We start from the raw sequence: 27902 nt of genomic DNA on the forward strand, positions 1-27902 counted from the left end.
GTTTCAAATGGAATACATTTAGCAGACGCTCTGCAAAGCGACTTAAGTTAAGGTCGCAATGAATTATTTACCCACTACAGCAGAGAGGGTGTAACTAACTTGTCTTGGTAAATTACCTTACTACTCAAGGTACTACAGCTATACGGAGGTGAAGATCGAACCTGGACTCCTGGAGCCTTCGGGTCAAAGAAAGGCAGCCAGCAGCGCTTCCCTACGACCTGTCCATGTTTAGATGACGTATAAAGCTGCTTTGTTGTATTTTCTTACTATGATCTTAAGATATTTCATATATGTCGAATCAGTTTTAACACTGTACTGTAATTATTCCATATGGAGTAATATACAGTACAGTCTTAAAATTGTTTTCATGCTGCACATAGATTGAGATAAAAGTTAAAATACTATTTTTGCTTTTGCAAGCGAATCTGACTAGTTTACAGACAGACACAACTTGTTTTCATTTTTTAAGTAGCAGCTGCTGTTCGTGAGAACTTTATAACACTGAAAACGCCTCCAGTGCTGGAATAAAGTGGATTATTTGCAGGTAGCGCTGACCTCCCATTGTGAAGGTTATGCGGGGTCCCCAGTTATACTACAGTACTGTACACTGCACTACTCTCTGTGTGGGTCTGCAGTGTGTTCTTTTAATTATGTATACAGTTTATTTACTTAGTAATAATTACATTTAAAAGTTAAATGAAACAAACAGGAGGAACTTGTTCACATGTTGGAAAATACATTTTGAGCTTCTTCAGCATTCTTGGTGCGCGAACATACGTTCAAAAAGTAGTTACAATACATGCATGTACACTTCTCCGATCGTGCCATAAATACTGTACATAAATCAATAAAAAACATTAAACAAAACATTGCTTTTGTCCAGTCAAATTGTTAACTCCAGGACAAACCAATTTACGCCAGATTAAAAGTGAACTATAAACTGCCAGGCGTTAAACTATAACTACTCTCCTCAGAGAGTAAAAATTCTTCGTAGTGAACACTTATCTACACAAAAATAGATTACAAGGGAACAGTATATTAAACTCTGATATAACCAAAAATATACACAATTTTTAGAAAACATTTAAGTAATACAATTACTTTAAGTAATAACTTCATGTATTAATCTACTTTAACCTTTTAATACATGGCAAACAGGTGCTGGAAGAAAGCTGCAAGCGTTCCTGGTTAGACAGTCTGAAGTTGGTAAGTCTTTGGTCCCTTCTTCAGTAGGAAACCCTGTTCATTCAGGCCACTGATAAAGCCTTGAAAGTCAGCAACCTGAATCATAAAATACACAGATTAAAAAAAAGATCGTCCTCAAAACAGATTCTGCAATGCATATAATTTCATATTTTATGCCTCATGGGTGCTTTGTGCCCAATAATCTTCTGTAAAGAAGTTTGAGGTCCCACCTGTATGTGCAGTTCTGTGGCCAGCTGCCGCAGCTCCTGGTACTCGAACACTGTTTTGTAGGACCGCGCTGCTATATGGTTGAGCGCAGTAACAAATTTCTTTTTCTGGGACCTGTTGCTCATCCCAGAGCCAAGCTGTGAGCGTTCAAAATCCAGCCGTCCAAATTCATCCAGGTAGGTGTCCAGTAAACTGTGGACAATTGAAAAATATATAAAAATAAGTTTCCTGCAAAAGGAAATAGTGTCATTTTTTAAAAAAAAAACTTTTTGAGACACTGCAAAAAAAAAAAAAAAAAAAAAAAAAACTTGGTATAACTTAATCATGACAAGGAAATTACTACAAATACAGCTAAAAAGTGAAAATCTAACTAGTACTAGGGAAGAATATCATAGGGCTTGTGTTACCCAACACCATGGCATTGCTATAGTATAAAATACTACACTAAGACCATACTGTGATAATAGGAAATAGGTATTTTATACTGAATTTAATGGAGGAAAAAAAATCTGTCCATAATATTAAATTAATTAAACCATTCAGTAAAAATGTATCTTCAATCCACACCTGTGTTTCATTATCTCCACAACATCTTCGGCATCACTTTTTGTGGCTTCTTCTCGTAGCTCAAGCCTTGCCCTTGCCTGCAAGATGACGACACCATGTTCAATTAAACTTTATAATGAAATAAAGCGATGTTCAGAATCTGACCACCAGAGGAAAAACACACACCTTTGGACAATAAATATACCAGGGAATACAATGTAAATGCTCAAGTTTTACTAAATTTTGCAGCAAGCAATTTTTGCAGAACTTGCACCACTAATTTGGACAGCAATGCATCTGCAGTCCTTTGGGAAGAATGTGCACAAGCATTTACTACTGCATGTATGGTACGTTACCTCGGTAAGGCGAATAAGGGACTCCAGTTGCCGTGTGGTGATGGGAGTGCTGTTTGCAGATTGATTCTGCTTCCGGAGCTCCAGGTAGAACTCCTGCAGCACCTGTGCAGCATCAGCTGATAGCTTGGGGTGGACATAGTGTCTGGCGTAACCAACATACTTCCTGAGCAGCTGGTGTGGGATCAGATCCAGGGTCTCTCCAGAGGTGACCTGCACACAACGATCTTACAAAATTAATACCTCGAAAAATAGGGTTCAATTTGTCCCATGAAATCTCCCAGTTAGGTGAGTTCCTGTTGTTAGGAGGTCAAAACTAGGTTCTGGGAAAATGTGCTAACATATAGCCTAATGTTCATTAAAATACCGAAATAAAAGATATTCTATGCATAACAAAATTATTATCTATATGCTTGTTTTTTATTTATTATCCTTAACCTTTTGTTAAGTGGAGGATTATGGTGGTCTAGAGTCTATGGGTACAGCCTAGACAGAAAGATTTTTTCTTAATAATTTGGCTCAGATGTTTACAATATAAATTAACAAGATCACATAATGTCTTTCACTCTGCAAGGCACATGGATACTATGCTGTTAGAGGTGCTGTGTAGCATTACTGACAAATGTTTGACATCAATGATCTTCATTTTATCACTAAATGAAGGGCTTACTAATGCTAGTGGGCACTGTTTTGAGATTTAGCCAGATAATAGTCAGTGACACCTTTCGGGTTTCAGACACTATGTGTCAATCTTTGTCTTCATAATATTTGATGTAAACTGCTGTACAGTGTAAAATACCCACCGTGAAAGTGTAATAACAGTGTAACTGGGTGTAAATACCAATATACTAAGCAACAGGTAGCCTATGTTGTATAGAAAGGTATATTTTTCATATTTTCATATATCTCATTGTATAAAACCCCATTAAATGTATAAGAGTTGAGTGTAGATATAAACAATTTAAAAAACATACTGTCATTAAGCAAGAGGTCTTCTATAAATAATGTTTCAATCATTATGTATGTGCAACTAAATCTGAAGTTTTGCTCAAATTTCATTGTAAGCTACTTAAAAATAATTAAAACAGCAATCAATGAATATTTTATGCTTTTTATATATACATATATTACAAAAAAGAAAAAAAAAAACTTTACCTTCAGCCGCTCAGATAAGGGTTTGTCAGCAACCATCTCCAGTAGAGAGATGTTGGACTCATGTGTTGCATCCCTGGTTACAGTGGCGCCCGATCGGATCCCATTATTCCCTGTGCGCATGGCTATCACATGGTCAGACAGCATGTGGTCATGGTCCTCATTGGGGGTGTCCAGCAGGATGAAGACCAGGTCAAATCTGGACAGGAGTGCACTTCCAATCCTGTGGTTGAACGGATAAAGGAGGATGATTTTAATCACTTTCAGTTGTTATGACTTAACATTATACCCACATCATAAAAGCAACAGAACATAAAACACCTATTCACCATAACTCCTGAACACCAAAACAGAGGAGCGGCAGGTGGCTAAAGACACGGACTCTAACCTGAAAGATTCCAGTCTGAGCTCCTCTCCACTACTGCTTGATCACGGATTTTAAATTATTATTATTATTGTTCTTGTTAACAACAACTTGGATAATGGCACATGACCACTTCTAAGAAACACTAACTTATTGTGTACCTTTATATTTGTGAATGTTTCCAATATATCTCTGTTGCTGCTGTGAGAAGACTGAAAAATTCCTAAGTGGTAAGGTTTTTGCCTGCTTAATACTTCTCACAGCATTCTTATTTGTATTGACACCATCTGCAAGGACATAAACATTTACACCATGTCATACTGCACAGCTCCTTGTCTGCTACTGGGTTGAAAGTTAAAACTGTCTCACCTTTAGTGTTCTAATGATTCTTTTATGGCGTAGGAATTTATTTCTCACTAAGTAGAGGCAAGCCATGCACATCTGTTTATTATACCTTATTGAACTATAAGTTTTCGCACCAAAGTTAACTGGAGTTTCAAGCATGTAGTGAGCACACAGTCTTCTGTAGTATATACAGTATACACTTGTCCTTACTTGTTGGCTTCTTCAAACACTCTAACCTCCTACTGTTGACAGTAGTTTATGTTGCATTACCCATTGCTGGTATTAATAAAGGTATTAATGTCTGGCTGAGACTCTACTCAGAATGCCTTCACAATGCGTCTCAGCATGGCCTTGGATATGAGCACAGACAGAGTACACTGTTGCATATTTTACTGAAATGTTATTATGAAGGACACTGATTGAACAGAGATTATTTACCACCATGTTTAAAAGTGGAGCCTGAGCCCTCACAAAGAGGTGCCATTTACAAATGATGTCCTTCATTCGGAGCCGCACGTACTTGAGGTTCTCGGAGACAGTCTTGCCCTTGTTGTAGTGTCCTCCCACGGGGTTGGCAGCGGCCACAATGGAGGTGCGTGCTGGAAGGGAGCACACAATGCCTGCCTTGGCCAGACTGATGCTCTGCTGCTCCATGGCCTCCAGCAGTGCCTGGTGTTGGCTGCCCATCTTGTCAAACTCGTCGATGCAGCAAATACCTGTGGCAGAGACACAGAAATCTGTCACATCTGAGATATACACACAACCACAGGACGGGAAGGATTTATAACCTGACGGCTAGTGGCTCAAAATCCCAGAAGGGACCTCTCTGGTGTACCCTTTAGTGAGGTATTTACCCCTGCTACAGTAAACAACAACCTGTATAAATAAGTAACACTGTCCAGCAAGTGACTCTAGATAGAAAAAGGACTTGATGCAGCAACAGGAGGAATAGACACACAGATAAAAAAAAATCAGAGAGGGATAAGCTAAATAAAGACATAGAACTACTACTATTCAGTTTAATGGCACATTTTCTAGGAGAATCCACGTTGATCGTTTTACCTCCAATACAGAACAACGTAAGTAATACCCCTGGTAACAAAACAAGCTTTGTAACCATTTAGACACTAATGTAAGGAATAAGTGATCTAAAAATGATATTATGGTGATGTGTGTCTTATAATATAAGTACCTTGATCCCCCAGAACCAAAGCTCCAGCCTCCAAAGCATAATCTCCAGAGCTGCTGTCCCGGGACAGAGTAACGGTCAGTCCTGACGTGGTCGTCGTGTTTCCACAAACGTAAATGCCACGTGGAGCGATGTTACAGAGAGCCTTAGGAAACACATGAAGAATATAACATCTATGATATAACATATCAATGACTGTGTGACCCATCTGTGAAAAGGGTCTCCTTATTGTGTGGGTGGAAGAAACACACAGGTAAATCATTAATGACTCTTTACCATGGAAAATATAATCTTAATTAAAATTCATACAAGCAAGATGTAGGCAGTTCCTGAACACAAAGCAATAGAAACAAAAGGTCCAACTTAGACACAAGAGGAAAGCTGTGTTGATACTAATGTAAACACTGTATAAATAATATTTTCTAGAATACATCTTTAATGCGATCAGTTCCCAGTTCAGAAGTACATACAAAAAAACAGCAAACAAAAGTAAATGTACCTGTAACATCTGGCTTTTTCCCAAACCCGGGTCCCCAACCACAAGTACATGGGGGTCTCCTCTAATGGGGATCCGGTTCTTGTCATCTACAAATTTCTGACATCCACCAAAGAGGGCAAGTGCAAGCCCTGCCTTGACCAGCTGGAGAGAAACACAAACCCTGGTGTCAGAGCAAAACCCTGGATTAGGGGGTCATGGGCAGTCCAACACAGTACGCTCCCAAAAAAAAAAAAAAAAAAAAAAAAAAAAACACACTCTATAAAACATCAAATATCTTTACTTACCAAATGCCCATAGATGGTTGGACAGAGTGAACTGCACATAAAAGTAGAAGAGAAAAAATAAATACATAAACATTAGAATGTTGCCATTATGTTTATATATAGAGTATATATACCATTATTACACTCTATATAGACACAACCCTGACTGAAGTACACATTTAACTGTTTTCATAACATGGGACTAAAGGGGGGGGGGGGGAAGACACGCAATCGCAACCCGTTATGTACGTGAAATAAGAGCACCAACAGAACCATGGTGGTTCTTCTTACTTGACAATAAGCTTCAATAGGTCCTCCTGCGCCTGGATCTCCTGGATAGCATACAGGTCTTTGAGGGAGAACTCTACCGAGGCACCGTGGCCCTCCTGCTCCACTCTCTCCTTCGACTTCTGCCCCTTAGAATTGCTCAGGGAGTTTGCCTTGATGTACAGCAGGAACATGCACTTGTCCTTCTTGTTCCTGCTGTTGCCTAAAGATGCAGACAATAGGAAAACTGATAGAAAACCATACACATTTAGCAGATGCTTTTCTCCAAAGCGACTTATAATGTTAAGGTTACAATTATTTACCCATTTATACAGCTGGGTAATTCTACTGGAGCAATTTAGGCTAAGTACCTTGCTCAAGGGTACTACAGCCAGAGATGGGGATGAAACCTGCAACCTTTAGATCCAAAGGCAGCAGTTCTAACCACTATGCTACCAGCTGCCCTGGCCTGACACACAAAGATCTGAAAATATTCCAATATATTCTGTGAATTGGAACACACTAGTTAAGTGTCTTTAATTTAAGGGTTTCTAATCCCACTTTTATTGCAGTTCCCTTCATCAGGCATTAACCATAAATAATGATAAAGGGTATAACAAAAATAACAACAGTGGTAATAATAATAAATATTCTAGGCATGTTAATTAATCATAGTGATATCTGTGTATACTGTATCTTAAATGTCTAAAGAAGCCTGACATGTGTGTGGGTGATTATTGTGAAAGTTGAGAATCACTTTAAAAAAAAGTCACCCCCATGCTGAGGAACACTTAATTATCCAGTACAGAGCTCCCTGTCAAAACCAGCAGCAAACACAGTTCACATTGATTAGAAGTCAGCTATAGAAATTTGCTTGAACAAAGGAGGAGCATTTGATATATTTTAAGATGCATATTTGTAGCCGAAAAAAGAACACACAGTGGTGATTGGTCATTTCACTTTGTCTGAAGAGTTCGCATTAGCCTGAGATTTTTTTTTTTTTTTTAATATTTTCGTTTGATTTATAACGGTATTTGTTGAAGCATATTTGCTACTGCCCATCATCTAAAAATGGACAACTTCTTTTTATGCTGTTACACAGGAAGAAATCAAGCATACAAAGTGTTCTGCATTTTCTTACAGTCTGTAATTAAATCCATGTCTTACTGTCCATTGTTAAATGAAAACTTTGATTTTAAATGGGGGAGACATGATAATATCAAGACTTGGCAGCCTGGCAAAGACTTGTTAAGTTCCTTCAAAAAATAAAAGTGCCGGAGATAACACAGGTCTTGAGAAAAAGTCCCAGTCACAGTGCCATGCATAAATTATCCAAGTGTGGAGAGGTTCAACAGAGGTAATGCACCTTCCTCGTTGGAGACCTTAACCACACCCGTGATGGTGACCATGTCTCCTGGGACGCTGCTGTCCACCAAGTCCTGTGTGAGCTCACATTCGATGGTCCGTGGAATTCGGCCAGCCTCTCTCTGGTCATCCAGAATCAGCTCCTGAACCCTAGAGAACACACATGACCGCCCTTCTTTGAGCACATGTTCATATTCCCAGCACCTTTTCTCAAGAGTCATCATTAAATCCCTAAAATACCTACTTAATAGTCTGCCAGTCCACAGTTAATGTCAAAGGTGAACTTCTACAGGGTGTGAATGAGCGACTTCGACACTGTGCCTGCAAACACTGAAAAAATTCAAATGAAAACATTAAGGACTCTTCATCACTACAGTAAGAGAATTCAATGAAAATGAAATTACACTAGTTACTTGTATTGCAAACATTTGAAGAATTTTCAAATATACAAACATTTTCAATTTTCAAATTGCATTCTCTTCACAGTTTTATTTTCTAAAACTTGTCTGCTGAAGTGACCTGTTCAGATATTACATGGTAGTACAACTTACTCTGACTGTGAGACCAGCATAACTCAACTCGCCTTTACAGTGTTTACAGTACCTGCCTGGCACTGGTTATTGTTGGTGATCGATAAAAAAAATTAAAACCATTGCACATGTTTACTGAATGAACTGGTCAACAACGGGACTTGTCCTGAATCTAAGTTTGTAGAGGAAAGACACTTTAATTTTCAGGCATTTAAAATTTGTTTTAAATGTTAATGTAGCTCAAAACTTATAAAAACTGTTAAAAGGGGAGGAAAAAAAAAAAAAAAAAATCAATGGAATTTTTATAACAGCAATATCCAAGATTTTTAAAGAAGAGTACTGTACCTGAAAATAAACAAAACATATTTATTAAGCAATGATTGCTTGAGTAGAAAATAGAGAGATCAAAATTGCTAGAAGCTGAAGAATGACACATGCATATGTGATTAAATGGTCAGCAGTCATCACTGAATAGCAGGTTTTGAAGGTGATTCCTTTTTACTTTTAGTAATTTTAAAATGAGCTTAATGTGGTTAGAAATTAATCAAGAATAATACAATAAAAGCGCTGCACTGGGATGGAATGACAGTGTACCCTGCCTCACGCTCTACACTTCTAAGATAGGCTCTAGACCACCAGTGACGTAGTGTTGAAAAAGTGGACACTGATAATGAATGAATGGATGGATAGCTACAAGATTTCAGCGATATTTTTAATTATTGCTTTATCTGAGAGTTTCAGAGAACCTAACTACTGAACAATTGGAGGGCAACGTTTTAAAATGCAACTTATATTGTAATTTAGTACTACAAGTGGCTTGTCCCAAGTCACCAGTCCCAGCTGTGTTTGTAAGATGGGAAGTCAGTGTATTAATGATGGAAACGTCTGCAAAGGTAGAGTATTAATTCAGACTTTTTATCAGTATTGCAGTCTTGGGGTTTATAGCCTTATGACACTACATTTATAGATTTACAGGAATGCCAGTCTAAAAACTATACTGTATAGCAGAGGGGAGAACACAATTAGCTGACAGTAGGATTTAAATTTCAAATGGAAGCTGTAGAAGATGTGTGGGAAGCAGGCAGAACTCTTAAGATTTAGATCCTGTACACATTCTGGGTTAAAATCCAACACAATGTTGGTAATTATGACTAAGTAAGGTGCAAGATTTTAATTAGTTCTGTAAAGTCTTGTTCCAAGCATACATATTATATATATATAAACTAACTTTAAAAAACACATTGGAGGAGGGTTTGACCTACTACTTCAATGCACTGGAAAAAAAAAAAAAGTGCTCAAAAATTTGAAAGACACAGTAAATGAGTTGAGAAGGATGTACATGAGCTACCTTGGTGGGAGTAGTGAACTTGCCATCTGGTAGGTGAAGACTCTGCGTGTCTCCACAGCTGTTGCAGACGAAGGCCATCTTGACACAGAGAGGCTTGATGTTGCTCACCCTCACCACTGTGCCCCTAATGGCCACATATTTCCCATACAGGTTCGCACGGAGCATCTTGAGTGGGGTGAGTGGCTCAAAGTTGTACACCCTGTAACCTCAATCAATAAAGCCTGTTAGTAAACACAGCAAATTGGTAAATAATGAGTAAAATGTTTTAAAAAATTACAATGCTGCCACTGGAACTGCCTGCTATCACAGTGTTGTATATAACAAATATGTGCTATTGATGGGTAACCTGGCATTGATGTATGGTATGTTAACAATGGCCGTTGCCCCACTGGGCAGCCCTTCCTGTTCCTGTAGTTTTGCTGCATGCTTCTCTAGGTCCATTGTCAACACCTGCATCAAAAAAACAACAACAACAACAACAACAACACATATTTCAAGATATTACAGTCAAAAGATTACACAGAAATGCATGACAAGCATATTTTTTACTTGCTACAAGAGTGACAACAAAGAGAAAGACTGTAGCAATGAATAAAAAGAATAAAATAAGGCATACCTGGTGAATGGCCAGACCCATACAATCCAGTATCTTCTCTGGCATGTCTCTGAGCTCACTTTTCAGATCAGGCAGTGCTTTGGACAGCTGCTGGTCCTCTATCAGATCTTTGTAGTCCACCAAAATGCTGCCTTTCCTCTCAATTTCATCCTGTATAAAAACAAAGGCAAGTACAATACCAGTGTCCGGAGCATCATTTCATTCCAGTCTTAGGTGCACAACATAGAAATAATTCTCATACTTTGTCATAGAGGTCAATTCGTGATGAGAAATACTGCTCAAATGCTTGGATTTTTTGGACATACGGCGAACTCCGTGTGAAACCTGTAAAAAAAAAAAAAAAAAAAAAAAAAACAAACACAAGATCACTAGAAATTCCACCAACTGCTATAAAACCCATAACTTGAATTATGTTTAGCTATAAATTATTTCCTTCATATTCTTGACTACAAGGCAACACTGACAATTTACTATGCTTTGTTTTCTGAATTCTTGTGTATATAATGCTCTACAACTTACAACCTTCCAAGTTATGAATTTTGAAAGATACAAACATTTTACCCTGCAGCTTTTTTTTCAACTGCATATTTTCATAATGTGCATTTCTGAAGTTTCAGTTTGAAGCTGAGCAAACTTCAACACTGCTTACCATTCACAGTAAATGGACACAAACAACAAGAGTGTTGTATTTTCTAAGTGGACTGTGCATCCAGTTTTTACATTTTGTATCTTGAGTTCATAATTACAACAGTGTCAGGAGGAAGTTCAAAGTGGACATAGTTTAAGTAATTTTTTTTTTTTTACTTAACTTTACTTACTTTTTTTTTACATACTTTATTTTTTTACTTTAATTTATACAGTTAAAAAAAATTATTTAATACATTAATTTTAATGTAGTTTGATGTAAAAAGAGACATTAAAATAAAAATAAAAAGCATTAGTGTTTTAATTTATTTTGCCTTAACCCAAGTATATGCACAACCTAACAAGTGAATAAATATGAAGTACATTTATACTAAGATATTATTAACTGTGACTTAGGGATAAAGGTAATTTAGGGGTTACTCATAAGTTGTGTACCAAAGAGCCCTCTGGCTCCCTATGTGTTCATAAGCTGAGAAACCAGTGTCTATGGCAGCTAATAAGTACAGCTCTTAAAAAATTGCAATTACAGTTTAAAAGACCACCTTCAGAAAAGTAGAGTCTCCACCCTCTGTACTGACATCGTTCAGTTGGAGTTCCTTGAGTCACATGGAGCTGCTGAGACCCAAACACTTGTAAAGAAGAAAAAGTCAGAAACAAATTCATTCATTACTTTTCTAAAGCCTCTAATACCTGATCAAGACTCCATACTGGAGCTCTCGAGTGAAGAGAGCAGAGTGATTCAGAGGTTGTGATGCAGTGTGTCTATGCCACATTCCACACACTAACACACGCCTGTAACACAACTAGTGTAGGAGAAATAAGAAGTAGAAAAACAATCTTCACCTTGACCTACACTCCTTGTTGTGGGACTCGAACAGCCTCCTCTCCAAGACCGTCCCCTCCAGCTTCGTCCACCAGGGCCACCAGAGCCACCAGCTCCGCTCCTCCAGCTCCGCCCACCTCGCCAACTTCCTCCATCCCCACCTCTCCACCCTCTGCCACCTCCACCCCTCCAGCGGCCACCACTTCCTCCCCTCCAGCTTCCCCGAGACTGTCCACCTCTCACCCAGCCTCCCCGGTTTTCACTCATTTTCCTCTTCTAATCCCTGTGGACAGAAAACAGAACGCAAACTTCTTAACCGTCTGTCAAAAACCTACATCTGTTCTTACCTAACATGAACATTTAATCTACGATGAGTCAAAGGACTGGAAATGGACAGCAGGTGGCAAAGTACCAGGGTTTGTCTCCAATTCCCACTGCAGAAGCCTTGAGTGAGGTATTTACCCCTAAGTTTATTCAGCAAAAATTATCCAGCTGTGTACATGGATACATGATATTTACTATTGTAGCCAATGCTTTTCTTCAAAGCAGCTTACAGCGTGAAGCTACTTGTACAGCTACCCATTTACACAGCTAGATCACTTTAACTGGTGCAATTCGGGGCAAGAACCTTCATCACAGGTATTGGAACGAGAGGTTGGATCGAGACCCAGAGGCAGCGGCTCTAACCGCTACGCCACCTAGAGCACATTTAAACCACTATTAAGTCACTTGGAGAAAACCATGAGGTAAATGAACAAAAAAAAAAAAAAAACATACAACACACTCAAGTAACAACAAACTAACCCATCATTTCTCTTAAGTTAATCACCCAAACCAACTCGTACATCATGAACATGGAACTGCTTACACATGATTTATTTATTTAGCAGATACTTGTTTTCTCCAACAAAAGAAAGTGACGCAAGTCTCAGAGAAAAACAGAAAACGTGCGTTACATTACAGAAGAGATTTGGATGCTTGTTGCTGTTCTTGACGACAAATTCACAACTTTTAATCCGCAGAGACAGGGCCTGTGTTTGTTTTGTTTTTTCACCACACCACCTTGACCTTCCAAACGACACGGCTCAAGCATCCCGTACCTGGGAGAGCAACTTTCACAAGAACATTCTGTCATTCGTGTAGTTCAAAAATAAAAAAAAAAAAATAAATGCTAATCACAAGATATTTTAAATAAATAAATAAAAAATTGAACACCTCCTGAATGACGACGTCCTAGCATTTCTTTCAACCGTGGCGCCTTAATAACTTCTTCTGTGGTGCGCCTGCCGTCGGACGATATGGATTGTGTGCGCGCGGGCGCCCCTACAGGTCAGGAGGGGAAGTGCAAAAATAGTGAGCCATCGTCTCACACGTGAAATCTAGACGTTAATATAAGAAGGAATGGGGGATAAGGAAATTAATTAAAAAGAAAGTAAGTAAATAAATAAATGATATAGCTTCCTGACATCTGTATGTTCAACGATGAATACTTGTGTGTGTGTGTGTGTAATATATAATATGTGCGCGTGTGTATAGGTGCCTAACACGTTCATACGGGAAACGAGAAAGCGCCCCAAGGTCGCAGGTTAGAATCCCATCTCTTGAGCATGGTACTTGCCTTAATTCAGGTTCAAAGTTTACTGTCATATGTACAAGTACTATGAAATTCTTGCTTGAATGCTTCTCCACAGACTATAACAAAAGATACAATAGTACTACTAGGTACAAAGATACATACACAGAATAACCAAAAACCCTAATTGCTCCAGTAAAAGTGGCCCAGCTGTATAAATGGGTAAATGGTTGTAGCTTAAATTACAAGGCAAGTCGCTCCGGACGTCAGCTAAATGTGTGTAAAAGCTGACGTTGTCGCGCGACCTCCCGACAAAAAAATGAAGCAGCGAACGTGTCGCACGCGCCCACTGCTACGCAAAGCTGAGCGCGTGACTGCCGTGACGACGCTGCGTTGAGCGGACGCCGCACGCAGGAGTAAGAGCGGCGGGAGACGCGCAGTCGCATCGCATCGCATCGTCGGACACGGCGGCCTCCTCTTCAGCGTCCGTGTTCGGCGGCAGGAGCGGACCTGGTTGAGCGCGCCCGTGTTGACGGTGCATCATCATGGAGAGTTCGGCCAAAGAGAAGGAAGCGCTGCAGCTCATGGCTGAAGCCGACAAGAAGATCAAGTCGTCCGGCTCCTTTCTGGGAGGGATGTTCGGGTAACCGGTCGATCCCCCCCTCCCGGCCGACAAAAAAAAAAAAAAAAAAAAAATCCTTTTTCTCTTTTTATTTTATTTATGCCACACAGTAAATATTGCCTGTGTCTGAGTAAGCCGACATGATCATGCTCGGCTTAAGTCTGATGCCACATTTATTAAATTTATTATTATTATTATTATTATTAATATCGTCCTTCGTCATTTACTTACACGCGCGCGGTGTTTACACTGAAAATTCACCACGAGGCAGATACAGCGGAATTTGCGAAATACCATGGTCCATGGTGTTCGGTGTTTTGTTTATTTTTCCCAGCTCAAAGTGCGATTGTGACAAATGTTGAAAGAAAAGCGGTTCAAGGCGCGTCTGTATTGACTTGAGACGCTCGTTTGCTTGACGCGTTCGCTTGGTTCGCAACGTTTCTCTCTGCGTCTCTCCTTCTATGGATTCATTGCAAATGATCGTATGCATCATGAGGGTAAACATTTCCATGTTATTGGGTCGACTATTTCTTTGACCCACTGTCTGTTACAGAAGGGTAATTTTACTATAGTAATGCAAGGTAAGTACCTTGACCAGACGTACCACTGTAGGAGTGGGACTTGAACCCACAACCTTCAGGTCAATGTCCTCCCCACTGCCTGCTGCCCCAGTTATAATTCCCTCTGATGAATTATGTATTCAGGGATTTTTATAGCCAGTCTAAAACTATTTTTATACCCTTAATTTGATACTGGTGCTTTCATTGAAGTGACATGAAAAGCAGTGATTTTCTGCAACATTTGTGGCGTGTGTTCGAATGAAAGCAATGGAACTCGCCTTTGACAAGCACGTTTCTTTTCTTTCGAGAACATGCTGCTTTCGTACTACATCGAGAGAAAATGTTATTAGTCATCAGCACTTTTCTTCTGTGTGGGGACACGTCTCAGGAGCTGGGAGTTTATAAAACTCACACATCAGCAAACAGTCAGACATGGGAACTGATCTCTGTCCAACTTACTTAGATGTGTTTTGACCACTATATTAAAATTTTTGATACAGTTGTGCGTACATTTCAAACAGAAACAATGTAAGTTTAATTTGAATTAATAAAACAATATATAAAACAATATACAAAACAACATAGCCTTGTATTGCATGATTGGTATATATATGTGTGTTGTTGTTTTTTGCAATATTTTTAAGTGGCATTTTGTACAAAATCTGTGCTCTGTAAAGGATCACACAGTGCTTTTCTGCAAAATCCTTTTTTGTAGTGATACAGATAGAGTAGTGGTTCTATTTATTTTAATAGAAATATTGGAACAGGGCGTGGCTGTGTTGGCTGTGTTTTTTTTTTTTTCTTTTAATTTTCCTTTATATTGTCTTTCAGGGGAGCTCACAAGGTAGAAGAAGCCTGTGATATGTATGCAAGAGCAGCCAATATGTTTAAGATGGCCAAAAACTGGAATGGTATATTTTATTATTATTATTATTATTATTATTATTATTATTATCCATGTTTTGTGTTTTACTAAAATAGTTTCTGATAAGGTGTAATAATTTAAACAATGAACAGAGAAAGAACGAGTCACTGTGAGTGAAAATTATCTATGCATAAAGCCGAAGTACTGGATGGAACGAAGCATTTTGAAGTTTTTGAATCACTCCGTCATTTGCAACTTGTGTTGTCGTGCTCAGAACCGGATCCAGATATTTCAAGCCACGCCTTTCAAAAGATACTGCAGATGTTTGGCAGGCATTGTTGGGTTCGGCCATGGGACCTCCAGAGTCCCGAGAGAAAAGTTTATATTTTGACCCTAGGAGGCTGACCTTCATCCAGAGTCATCATGTGCTAATGTCAGTAAGATATTGCTCTGATCACGTGTAGTACCCACCATTAAAACCCATGCTTAAAGTGATGAGTTAATTAGTTAAATAAATGTATGGTATACTTGTTCCGATGTCATTAACAGGTAACTGATGTTAAATTATGAAAACTAATATTAAGGTGATTCTCAGTGCATTCTGATTTTGTTTTAATGCAATATTTGTAGTTATTCAGATCCCTCCAAGTATAGTACAGGATACCACCCTTCTGCAGTATATTACTTTGTGAAAGGAAGTAGGGGTGAGGGTTTGTGTCAGGGTTAGGCTTAGTGTTAAGGTTAGGGTCCCTGTTAGGGTTAGGGCTATGGTTGGGGATAGAGTTGGAGTTAGAGTTAGAGTTAGAGTAAAAAATCATTACTGGCTCTTTGATTCTGCTAAATTCTGCAGGTAAGCCTATGATTGTGAAGATGCACTTCCTTACACCTTGACACAATGGTTGGAAACAAATATCTGCAGGACATGTATCTAGGAGGATCGTGACTGGGAAGTAGGCTCCGCCCAGAAGGATCAAGAATGAAGTGCTGTAGCTCCGATGCCTGAACTATATGTGCTGGGTTCCCATTCCAGCTGCTGGAAACGCCTTCTGCCAGGTGGCCAAGATCCACATGCAGCTGCAGCACAAGCATGACTCCGCCTCCAGCTTCGTGGATGCAGGGAATGCCTACAAGAAGGTTAACCCACAAGGTGAGGCCGGACGACGCGCTCCGTCCTTTTCCAGGTCCTTTGTGAGCTCAGTGCTGACATCTGTCTCAGACATTCGTGCAAAGGCCCAACCCTAACCATAACACTAACACCAACCCTAACCCTAAAGCTAACCCTCACACTAACCGTAACACTATCCCTGACACTAACCGTAAACCTAGCCCTAACCCTAACTCTAACACTGACACTTAACTGTAACCCTAAGCCTAACACAAACCCTCACACTACCTCTAACACTATCGCTGATACTAACCCTAAACCTAACCCTAACTCTCACACTGACACTAACCCTAACCCTAAGTGGAGTACATGGAGTAAATCACCCCTCTCAAAACAAGCACCTGAAGTTTATTTTTTAATAATACTGTTTTCTTTAGGTTCCTAAATGTGCTTTATAAACCAAAACGGTAGAAATAATCAATGCTATTGTTCTATAATGTTTCATAAAAATGAAACTGAACATGTCGTATCGTTGTATTCTAAATGTACTGACAATGTAATATTAAAGTAAATTAGCTTAGACCCATTGACTGTTAAATAATATGCGGTGCAGTGAAGTACATTAAGGTACGACAAAGAAATCAAGGGATGTCTGTATTATTAAGATTTTATTTATTGTGTCTTAGTTATAAAGGTGACTTTAGATGTACAAAGAAACCAAGTTACAAATAGACGTCTAGTCCCATCTGTGTTTGTAGAGAACCTGTTTTACATGCCATGACATGTATATTTTGATTCTTCTGTATTTCGATGTGATGTTTGCTACTGAAGTAAAACGTGTGCAGTTACTGAACGAGTATTTAAGCAAAACTGAAAACGTTGAAGCTGTTGTTCATGCTGTTTTTATTCACATGCATGCCAGGAATTATATTCTATAGCGGGTTAAAAGCCTCCGAAGACGTATGAAGCAACTAATGCTGCGGTCAAGCTGGTGTTACCTTACGAGGGGCGCCGTGGCACTTAATCGGCAATTAAGTACTATGATACCATGCAATTACTCTGTTCACAAATTACCTCCTCTTCCCTAATGCGTCCAAAAGAGGCTATCAACTGCTTAAATGCTGCAATCGATATATATACAGACATGGTAAGTCCTGCAGTGGGTTAAGTTAAGGAGCCGTGTTGTCAAGTATAAAGGATGTCAGTTGTTTTTTTTTTTTTTTTTTTAAATCCAGATGGATTGGAAAATTTGTGTCTGTGTGCATGTGTGTGTATTCAGTGCTGTGGTGGGTAATATGCATTACTGTGTGATTATATTCCAAACACATTTTATTTGTTAATGCGTCTTTCATCATTACACAGCAATCACTGTATTTATGAAATTAATCCATTCCTGAAAATGGGGTGGATATTGAAATTTCGGATACCGAAAGCCTATTTCCCATTCCTTTAAATGGGAAAAATAATGATGTTTTCCCAGCCCATCTGAAAATTCCAAACTCGTTTTCTCAGGTTTTACTAAAACACTGTAAAACACCTATATAACTATCAGCCCATCATTTCAGCACGATGTAAAACACTTTATATTTACATTTTTTCATTTAGCAGATGCGTCCCTCCAAAGCGATGCATATCTCAGAAGACAAACCAAAAGTGCACAAACAGATGGAGAGCTCTAGATGCAGACATGTGAATTGCTTCATGATTATCAAACACTTAAATGAGGTCATTAATGGGTATGTTTTCAGGCAGTACCTTTCGGGAACTAATTGTGTTTTCATTGTATCCAGTAAACAGCAATGAAGAGTCAATAATTAAATTTATTATGGGGTGGCACAGTGAGTGGCACTGCTCTCTTACAGGACCTGAGTGGTGCGAGAGGACGTAGGTTCGATCCCCATTCCGTCTGTGTGGAGTTTGCATGTTCTCCCCGTGTCTGTGGGGGTTTCCTCTGGGTGCTCTGGTTTCCTCCCACAGTCCAAAGACATGCTGTTCAGGTTCCCCTGTAGTGTGTGAGTGACACAGAGAGTGTGTTCCACTGATGTATGGATGAGTGACAGAGTGTAAGTAGTGTATGTAACAGTGTAAGTTACTTTGGTGAATAAGGTGTGTGGACTGATAGCACTACATAGAGTTCATTGGAAGTCGCTTTGGAGAAAAAGCATCTGCTAAGTAAATAAATGTAAAAAAAAATAAATAAGTGCAGAGAACAATTTAAAATAAACAAACAAAGCAATTTGCTGTAATGAACTGTCATTGTACTTACCAAGTGAAGAGAAGTCAGTTGGGGTGGGTGGAGGAATGATGAAGCTTGGCAGTCATTCTTGCACTGCCACTGCACAAATGGGTGGAAACAAAGCAAACATGAGACAGGGAGCAGGAAGCATGAAACAGCTGATGGTGCACTAGCGCCACTTAGAGTACACCCAGAGTACTGCACTTCTGCTTATACACAAAAGACACACACACACTTTCTGAACCGCTTGTCCCATACGGGGTCACGGGGAACCGGAGCCTACCCGGCAACACAGGGCGTAAGGCCGGAGGGGAAGGGGACACACCCAGGACGGGACGCCAGTCCGTCGCAAGGCACCCCAAGCGGGACTCGAACCCCAGACCCACCGGAGAGTAGGACTGTGGTCCAACCCACTGCGCCACCACACCCCCATACACAAAAGAGTTTTGGATAAATTTCCTTACATTGTTCACTTCTGCAAATTGAAAAATCGGGTACCAAAAGCCAAGAGCCATTATGCCGAAATTTCAGATAAAAAGAGTCTCGGATGTCTGCATTTTTAATTTTGCCAGCGCGTTGTTAATCAGACTTTTTTTTTCTGAGCAGGGAAGGTTCACTATTGCTGCAAGGCATCATATCACTATAGCGGAGGTGTATGAGTCTGAACTGTTGGATATTGAAAAGGTGAGGCACGCTTTCATTTAAATATCCATCTCGAGGTGTACTGGTCAGTGGATGAGATCAGATTTGCTCCCCGCGGTGTTGCAGCTGCATCCCGACTCGCTGCTTTTAAGAGCGTAATAGATTGATTTATTTTTTTTATTAATTGATTGGTTTATTTTTATGTCTCGTTGCCACATCCTCAGTCAATGGGGCTCGGGCTTCTTTGCTTTGAGCTTTGGCTTCGCAGTAGATGAAGCGCAAGCAGTTATTTGTTGTCATGTGCTGACCTGCATACAGGCAATTGCACACTACGAACAAGCAGCAGACTACTACAAAGGAGAAGACTCTAAGAGGTCAGTATTCACCCTACGCTATATGTTTCGGTCCGATGTTTTGTAGTTGCTCATTTTTCCACCTTAAACCTTTCGTTAGACTTTTGCTATAGTGTTTGGTTACGTTTCAGTTAGGTCCAGTTGCACTGAAATATTTAACAGCCAGCTATGTGGGTTGTAATTATTAAAATGTAGAAGAAACTCTGATATAATAAGCTTTACATCTGTTTTTTTTTTTTTAAAGTTTAATTTGAAATTTCCTGTTTGATTTTTCTTCCCAAAAGCTCTGCCAGCAAGTGTCTGGTGAAAGTTGGTTTTTATTGCGCCCAGCTGGAGCAGTACCAAAAGGCCATCGAAATTTACGAACAGGTTCGTTCCGTTTGTGTACTTGCCTCGGCGATTTCGTAATGTGAATTTTCGCTTTGCGGTTCCGTGATTAAAGCGAAGCATCTTTGTTTTCTCCCAGTGTGGAACCAATAGCATGGATGACCCTCTGATGAAACACAATGCAAAAGAGTACTTCTTCAAGGCTGCACTCTGCCACTTTATTGTAGATGAATTGAATGCAAAGGTCTGTATACATTATTATTTTAAGTATTTATTTAGGGGGACGCAGTGGGTTGGACCAGGTCCTGCTCTCCGGTGGGTCTGGGGTTCGAGGCCCGCTTGGGGTGCCTTGCGACGGCCTGGCGTCCCATCCCGGGTGCGTCCCCTCCCCCTCCGGCCTTTTGCTCTGTGTTGCCGGGTTAGGCTCTGGCTCCCCGCGACCCTGTATGAGACAAGCGGTTTCAGACGATGTGTATGTGTGCACTGTATTTATTTATTTATTCAGTTAATTGAGGACTTTGCCCAAGATCACTAACAGGGGTAGATACTAAAAGGTAAGAAGTGCATATATGCTGGCCAGCGATCTACTAATGGCGGTCTACGATGAGACGATGTTGGGACTACCACCAAGACAACATAGCACAAAAACACACACACACACACACACACACACACACACACACACACACACACACACACACACATTTTTAGAACCGCTTGTCCCATACAGGGTCACGGGGAACCGGAGCCCAACCCGGCAACTCGGCGTAAGGCCGGAGGGGGAGGGGACACACCCAGGACGGGACGCCAGTCCGTCGCAAGGCACCCCAAGCGGGACTCGAACCCCAGACCCACTAGAGAGCAGGACCCGGTCCAACCCGCTGCGCTACCGTGCCCCCAGCGCAAAAACAATAATTTAATAATTCAATATTTTCTTCATATAGAGCTCTTTTCCAAGAACTGCAAAAAGACTGAAAGATACTGTAGTTTAATGGTTATTTGGTTATTAATTAGATATTATTTATTTATTTCTTTCCTTCGTTGCTTCGTCTATTTCTCGTTGGTTTGTTGGTTGCTTGTCCTGTACAACAGCATAATTACTTGTCAGGTATTGCAGGGATGAGAAATATTTTAGGTTATATGCAAATATTGCAGACAGTAGGCAAGGCTTTCCTGGACGTCAGGGTTCAATTTGTGTTACACCTTGTTACGCTTACACCATTTTACAGTGTATTTTTACAAATGAAAATGAGAGTTATGAAAATATATTCATCACTAATTTAGATGTGTTGTTATAGGAATTGACCAGACTGCTTGGTTTTTACATTGTTTGAGTAATGGAGGCCTAATAACTCCCCCCCGGGTAGGGACTCTGCATTAGCATTAGGGTGGAAATGTGATAGAGGTACTGTATATTACAGCATATTTTCTACACATGTGTTGAATAAGTCCAAGGTTTATGCATTTTTAATTTGCAAAATCTTGCAATTTATCTGCAATCATCAATTTGTTTGTTGCAGCTCGCCCTGCAGAAATACGAAGAAATGTTTCCGGCTTTTTCTGACTCGCGAGAATGCAAGCTGTTAAAGGTTTGTAAGTTTAATTACAAATGCGGGTGACTGAAGCTGAATGGTTCACTTTTTTTTTTTTTTCTTCCTCTCAACGATACACCCTGAAATACAGTTTGTTTCAAACACATTGGTCGCCACTGCTTAATGTTGTTTTATTAGATAGATACGCGTGATGTTCGTTTTTATTTTAAAATGTGTCGTGTTTTTGTGTCATTTTAAAGTCATTTCGTGTCATGAAACGTGAGAGGTGGTCGAAGGTTTTCTCTAAATTATTAAACGTGTTTCTTCTTTAAATCGGTGCTGGGCGAGATCTAGTATATGCAGTCACATTTATTTTTGTTTAGGTTATTTTTTGTGTAATTGGTGCCTTTGGTCAAAGGAATGGAGTGGTTTGCTTCCTCCCCAACATTATGGGAATGTTTAAAAAAAAAAAAATAACATTTTGGAACAAACAGTGGAACATTTGCGAGGTGAGATGCTTTGCACACGAAGGATGGAGAGTGACTGCCAAACCGCCGTTCGAGGGTGTTCATTAGGACGGTCTGTAAGTAAGGACTACCGCTTTAGTCCTGCGGTCTTATATAACAATATAATTAAAACAATGCATTTCACATTCTTCAATTACGCTTTCTTACATGAAACAATCATGGTCGTGAAAAAAGCAAAAACTCATCGGTGGAACACAATCTCTCTGTCACTCACACACTGTGGATGAACCTGAACAGCATGTCTTTGGGGTGTGGGAGGAAACCAGAGCACCCGGAGGAAACCCACGCAGACACGGGGAGAACATGCAAACTCCACACAGATTGAGCGGGGATCGAACACATGTCCTCTCGCACCACCCAGGCACTGTGCCACGCTGCCCCTCCGTGTATCATCCCTTATGCAAACCCACGTGTATGAAACCATATCGTTTTCTTTAGGTATATGGAATTGAAAAGGTATGAGGCTTTGATGAAAAAAATTGTCTTTGATGAGCATTTTTTATGTTTTAATATGCCATTTTCCAAACATAGTTCCATTTCTTCATACTAAAATCATCACATTGTCTATTAATTTTACAGAAACTTCTGGAAGCCCATGAAGAGCATAACAGTGAGGCTTTTACTGAGGCTGTAAGTCTGCATTCTCCCTGCCGAACCGCCCCGATGCAAAAGGGATGACATTCCGTTGTAGGAATCAGTCCACTTTGACTCTACCGAGACAGATGTACTATATTTTAAGAAATAAAATATATATATATCAAATATTAAACAATGCACTGTTGATCTTCAAAATCAAGTGCTGCTAATAGACTGTAAAAAAAACCAAATTATAGCAACTGCAGAAACTTTAACCTTGTCCCAAAAATGTTTATAAACATTTAATCAGCTTATATAGCTTAAATTATAACTTTTATTTGTTGATTTGAAACTGTACAAGGAAATTATCAGGAAAGTTTGATTGGAAGAATGAATGTTTAGCATTGCAGTAGGGGGTGCGGTGGTGCAGCGGGTTTGACCGGGTCCTGCTGTCCCGTGGGTCTGCGGTTCGAGTCTTGCTTGGGGTGCCTTGCAGTGGACCGGCGTCCCGTCCTGGGTGTGTTCCCGGGTTAGGCTCCGGTTCACCGCGACCCCGCTCGGGACAAGCGGTTTCAGACTGTGTGTGTGCACGTGTGTGTCTGTATTGCGGTAATGGATCTTTTCAACTGTCTTCGTCCAAGTTGTCATGAGCCGTGCCACCGGTGTGTTCCTGCATTAGGTGAAAGAGTACGACTCGTTGTCCCGCATCGACCAGTGGCTGACCACCATGCTGCTGCGCATCAAGAAGACCATCCAAGGCGATGAAGGCGACTTGAAGTGAAGAGGGTTTCCTTAACCCACCTTTATTTTTCTCAGCTTATGTCGTGTATTTCCAGAGCAAATAGCCGACTCTCCGAGCCATCAGTGTTCATCGGTGTGCTGTAGCCATAAGTCATATTTTTCTCTCTACCTTTTTTCTATTTTAAATGTGGGATGTCACATTATTGTGCGTATTTTCATGAATGGATACCTGCTCTATGCACCGCGTGAACATTACAGAGACGATTGCTCTGCTGCTTCCGCACCGTTCCGCACATTGTGACACGCGGCGGTGAAGACGGAGGTGCGAGGAGAAGACGGACCCTTCGGAAGGCCGACTGTAGCCGAAGATGTCGCCGAAGGCCGAAAAGCGTTGACGCCACAGCAGCGGTGTGTCGGAGACATTATGGTTAGATGTTAAGTTGTCCTTCGAGAAGCCGTGTGAGTAGGATTTATAAAAGCCCTGTGTGTGTGTGTGTGTGTGTGTGTGTGTGTGTGTGTGTGTGTGTGTGCGAGATGTTAGCAAATTACTCAGACATTCCGCTGGCGCAAAGCCATCCGTTAAGGTTAACCGCCATTTTCGGCTTCTCGGCAGGAGTCGTTCGTTATATTTTGGCAGCAGCGTAACGAGCGGCACGCACGGGGTACGAGCGCCTGCGTGTCGACGCCACGGAGAGTAGGCAGTTCAGCTTCTGTAATTGCCGCAGCGATCTTATAGCCGTGATCTCCCGCGGCCGACGGCGCCGATCTTAATGGCATCGGCACTAAGTCAAAACTGCCTTTATTGAGCTTCCGTTTCCATTCTCTCTCACGATGAAATGGGATCAAACCATTCCTAAATTTTCCATTCCAATTAAATAACCTTTCTAAGGGCTTTTCGGAAAGTTTCAGCACTATCTCATAAATATATATATATCTAAAAATGTGTTTAGTTTTCATAGTCTTGTCAACATTCCAGAACACTGGTAAATATTCTGAGTGACATTTGGTACATTTATCCTTTCTGTGGTAATTATACAAGTTATATAATGTGAATTTATTATTAATAAGCTGAGTGGAAATCATGCCGCGTGCTGTGATGCAGTTGTTTTGTCTACAGGGTTGTGTTTATTTTAACGTATTGCGGCGTCAGTGTGTGGTACAGTAAGAGTAAATAGCGGTAAATGTGATGTGAAATTTGTTCCCTCCCACAAGTGTCTTATTAGATACTGCATATTGCACAAGAAATATTCATTAGTAGAGAACACCATTTAGCCGTTATCCTTTTAATCTATATTATAAAGCACCTTTATCTTCATCTGACTGCAGTAGTTGTGCAGTCCTTGCTCTGCTGTTTTATTTTATTTGTTATTGTAGGTTATATCGCACAAATCTGATCAGGTCTTTGGTCTATTAGCACATTTTTAAGGGAAGAATGTGCACTCAGGTTTAACGGCGTTTGACTCTTCCGGCTCCACATATCTCATTTTTATCAACGCAAGGAGTGCGTTGCTGCCGTCGAAGCGTTAATGAGAAGAAATATTGTCACATTAAATGTTTGTGGACTTTTAATGCCGACAAAGGAACGGTCGGCTTCCGGCCGTTCCACGTCTGGCGAAGTTTTATTCCAGGTGTGCCGTCTCGTACTTACAGATGTATTTGTGCCAAAGTGTGCAATAAACTTGCAGAAGTGTGAGAAAGACTTAAGATCAGTTTGCAGTTTTGGATGTTGTATGTGCTGAGCGGGAGCTGGGTTCGGGGTAGGGAGAGACGGACAGGAAACGCATTGATCATCGCTGGAGTCCACAGGGTTCCCTGGTAATCAAAAAGTCAGCTCACAAGGAGGACTGCCTCGGCCACGGATTTTAACGTGCTTCTCCTGCAAGAAGCCGAGGTAGACGTGGTCTGCGGCGGAACTAATTTCACACTGTGACAGAAACTCTTTTTTGCATTTACGTTTTTGGAAAAGATGTGGACGTGAGAAAATTGGGTATACGTACATATGACGTGGCACTGGGAGCAGCGAGTGCTCAAAATACCCAGAGTTGAACCGCCCCCCCCCCGCTGCAGCGCCCTTGATCGCGTTACCTACCCTTGATGAATACACTCAAAATTACCCTTCTGTATAAATGGGTAAATCATTGTAAATAGCCAAGCATTGTAAGTTACTTAGAGAAAAACGGCATTTGCAAAACCCGAGCGGGGTCGCGGCAAGCCGGAGCCTAACCCAGCAACACGGGCGTAAGGCTGGAGGGGGAGTGGACACACCCAGGACGGGATGCCAGGCCGTCACAAGGCACCCCAAGCGGGGCTCGAACCCCAGGGCCGCCAGCAAGCGGGACCCGGCCAAGCCCGCTGCGCCATCACGCCCCCGCCTCAAGAGTAATGGCACCTAAGTATTGCGTCTAAGTAGGGTGCTGGGCTTACAGCATCGCATGGGAATCGAATACTTTGAAAATGTTCCCTGGGAGTTTGTACCAGTTTTTCAGCACGGACGTCCTTGAGACAGTCCCACAGATGCCCGTGGTACTGAGGTCTGGCACTTCGATGAGCTGCATCCCTACCAATAAAATACATGTAATTATGGAACCGCTGTTAAATATAACAAAGCAAGCCAAGTACTGGTAGGTGTAAACAAAGTGGATGTTGTAGCGTATTGCACATGATCATTTGTTCAAGTGTTTTTGGTCATATATATATATATATATATAGACACACTATATAAACTGTATATATATGTGCATATGTTAGGTCATATATGTTTATATATCTGTGCGTATATATATATATATACACCGTATATACTGCATATAGGACATATATCAGTTAAAATGTAAAATTTATAAGAAACCTACATATTTATAACAGGATCCATGTAATTAGTTTTTCTTAAACTTTACATAAAACAAATATGCATTTTGTATCGTACAACACACTTAAGTACAACTATTCTGAAATCCCCAGAATGACTATTACAGCTTTGGGTAACTTATGATGTGTGGCATATATACTGCATGAATACAGAACTCTGACCGAACAATGGGGCCCAGGAGGTGCGCGTGACTCATACCCGGTAATATGGTGCAGAGTAATTAGTCCTACTTCCAAGAACAAGGAAAACACTTCCGTAACACCGTTTCTCCCTTTACTCTCATCTTTTACAGTCGTTTTGCTTTCACATCTTGAATTAACTTGCTGCCAGAAAGAGAGACAACAGCAATAAAATGTAACACTTGTCTCGAAAACCGCTTTAATATCAATTATCTACAAACAGTTTGTAACACCAGTTACCTGGTTTTTATGGTCTGTTTATTGTGCTTCCTTGACATTATTCAAATTTTATTATTTCAATCTTTAACTCATTCACCAAGTATATGCAAAATGATCCCAGGGGGCTTATAGTGCATTTAAATGGTAAAATCAAAATAACTCCAGCAATTTAACTTTGCCGTTTCTTGTTTTAAATAGACTTCGCTTTAATCGAGGAACAAGAAACACATTATAGAAATAAATCATCCAGTTTATTATAGGCACAATGGTGATGTCAACTGAGGGCATAAAGCTGTGGGGAAGAACAATAGCGGAGAGGCTTTGCACATTTATTTTAAATAGGTATCTTATTTAAAAAAAAAAAAAAAAAAATCAGTGTTTCTGTAGCAGGCTTTTCCCCAACACTAGGAAGCCGGAGACGAGACTAATAAGACAGATGACAATGAACAAAGAATCAGAGGGCACAACCCTGAATGCAGTAGGATATAACAAGAAATAAGAGAGGATATAAATACTAATAGGCAAGTTTAAGAGAAAAGATAATGAGATAATGTAAAGGGTGACTCTGCTCATTTAGCACTGCCACACAGTATCCAAACAGTGTAAAAATGAACTATTGCTCTGGGACTCATGAACTGCAGTTCTGCTAATTGGCAGAGATGCAGCATTAAAATGTTTTAACATGAAGGCACTTCTTCTCTTTTAACATTTTCAAAATGCAGGTAAAACTTTGATTCTGCACCGCAGGAGGAGCGAGTTACTCTGAAAACAGGACAGTGAAACTGAGTGAATCTGAGCAGCCGCCTGACAAATGGTGGATTTTTTTAGATTTTTATTACATGGAATGGAGAAAATCACAGAACCACAGAGGGAAAATTCTTGTGCGGTTCCAAGATGACTTCCTCAGTTGGTAGTACCTACATAACAGCATTTTTTTCCACTCGGGAGTATTTTTAATTTGCAAAGCTTTGCTCCGTCTAGTACATCACCAGCATAATCATCAGAGTATCCCACCATTTATGCATGCAGTGGCAAACTGGAGCTCAGACCATATTATAGTATGTGATTCCAATACGTCTCCATGACTCCGTGAATCAATAGCCTGGACGCTGCATCTGCTGAGAAGAACTCATTTGACAGTACAGCTGGTCAATATGTCTGGAACATGTAAGTACTATCAATCATGAATTAGTCATTCTGTTCCCTCAGTGCAGTTATAAAATAGATTATTTCTGCATAGTACAGGACAGCAGCAGCA

General features: G+C 40.3%; 2 protein-coding genes across 3 annotated transcripts; one reads left to right on the plus strand and one right to left on the minus strand.

Annotated features, from left to right (window-relative positions):
* Nucleotides 1–1072: 1072 nt before the first annotated feature.
* mcm8 (minichromosome maintenance 8 homologous recombination repair factor) lies at nt 1073–13428 on the minus strand. Of its 2 annotated transcripts, none has more exons than XM_018729627.1 (19): nt 12819–13428; nt 11739–12001; nt 11438–11524; nt 10492–10574; nt 10251–10400; nt 9981–10084; nt 9635–9833; nt 8001–8086; nt 7758–7906; nt 6416–6614; nt 6146–6176; nt 5862–6002; nt 5366–5507; nt 4694–4889; nt 3468–3687; nt 2316–2525; nt 1981–2057; nt 1416–1605; nt 1073–1281 (listed from the first exon to the last, which is right to left on the minus strand). In XM_018729627.1, the coding sequence occupies exons 2-19, from the start codon at nt 11983–11985 to the stop codon at nt 1189–1191; spliced, it is 2604 nt and encodes an 867-aa protein (XP_018585143.1). In that variant the 5' UTR covers nt 11986–12001; nt 12819–13428; the 3' UTR covers nt 1073–1188. The 2 variants fall into 2 exon arrangements, with proteins under 2 accessions (XP_018585143.1, XP_018585235.1); XM_018729719.1 differs by lacking the exon at nt 12819–13428 and adding an exon at nt 12131–12150.
* Nucleotides 13429–13645: 217 nt separating this feature from the next.
* napba (N-ethylmaleimide-sensitive factor attachment protein, beta a) lies at nt 13646–25075 on the plus strand. Its single transcript, XM_029258601.1, has 11 exons — nt 13646–13934; nt 15305–15384; nt 16369–16485; nt 17544–17590; nt 19286–19363; nt 19640–19695; nt 19959–20043; nt 20141–20245; nt 21522–21590; nt 22640–22690; nt 23316–25075. The coding sequence occupies exons 1-11, from the start codon at nt 13837–13839 to the stop codon at nt 23415–23417; spliced, it is 888 nt and encodes a 295-aa protein (XP_029114434.1). The 5' UTR covers nt 13646–13836; the 3' UTR covers nt 23418–25075.
* Nucleotides 25076–27902: the final 2827 nt, after the last annotated feature.

This window comes from Scleropages formosus, chromosome 15, assembly GCF_900964775.1.
Source record: "Scleropages formosus chromosome 15, fSclFor1.1, whole genome shotgun sequence".
Taxonomy (NCBI): domain Eukaryota; kingdom Metazoa; phylum Chordata; class Actinopteri; order Osteoglossiformes; family Osteoglossidae; genus Scleropages; species Scleropages formosus.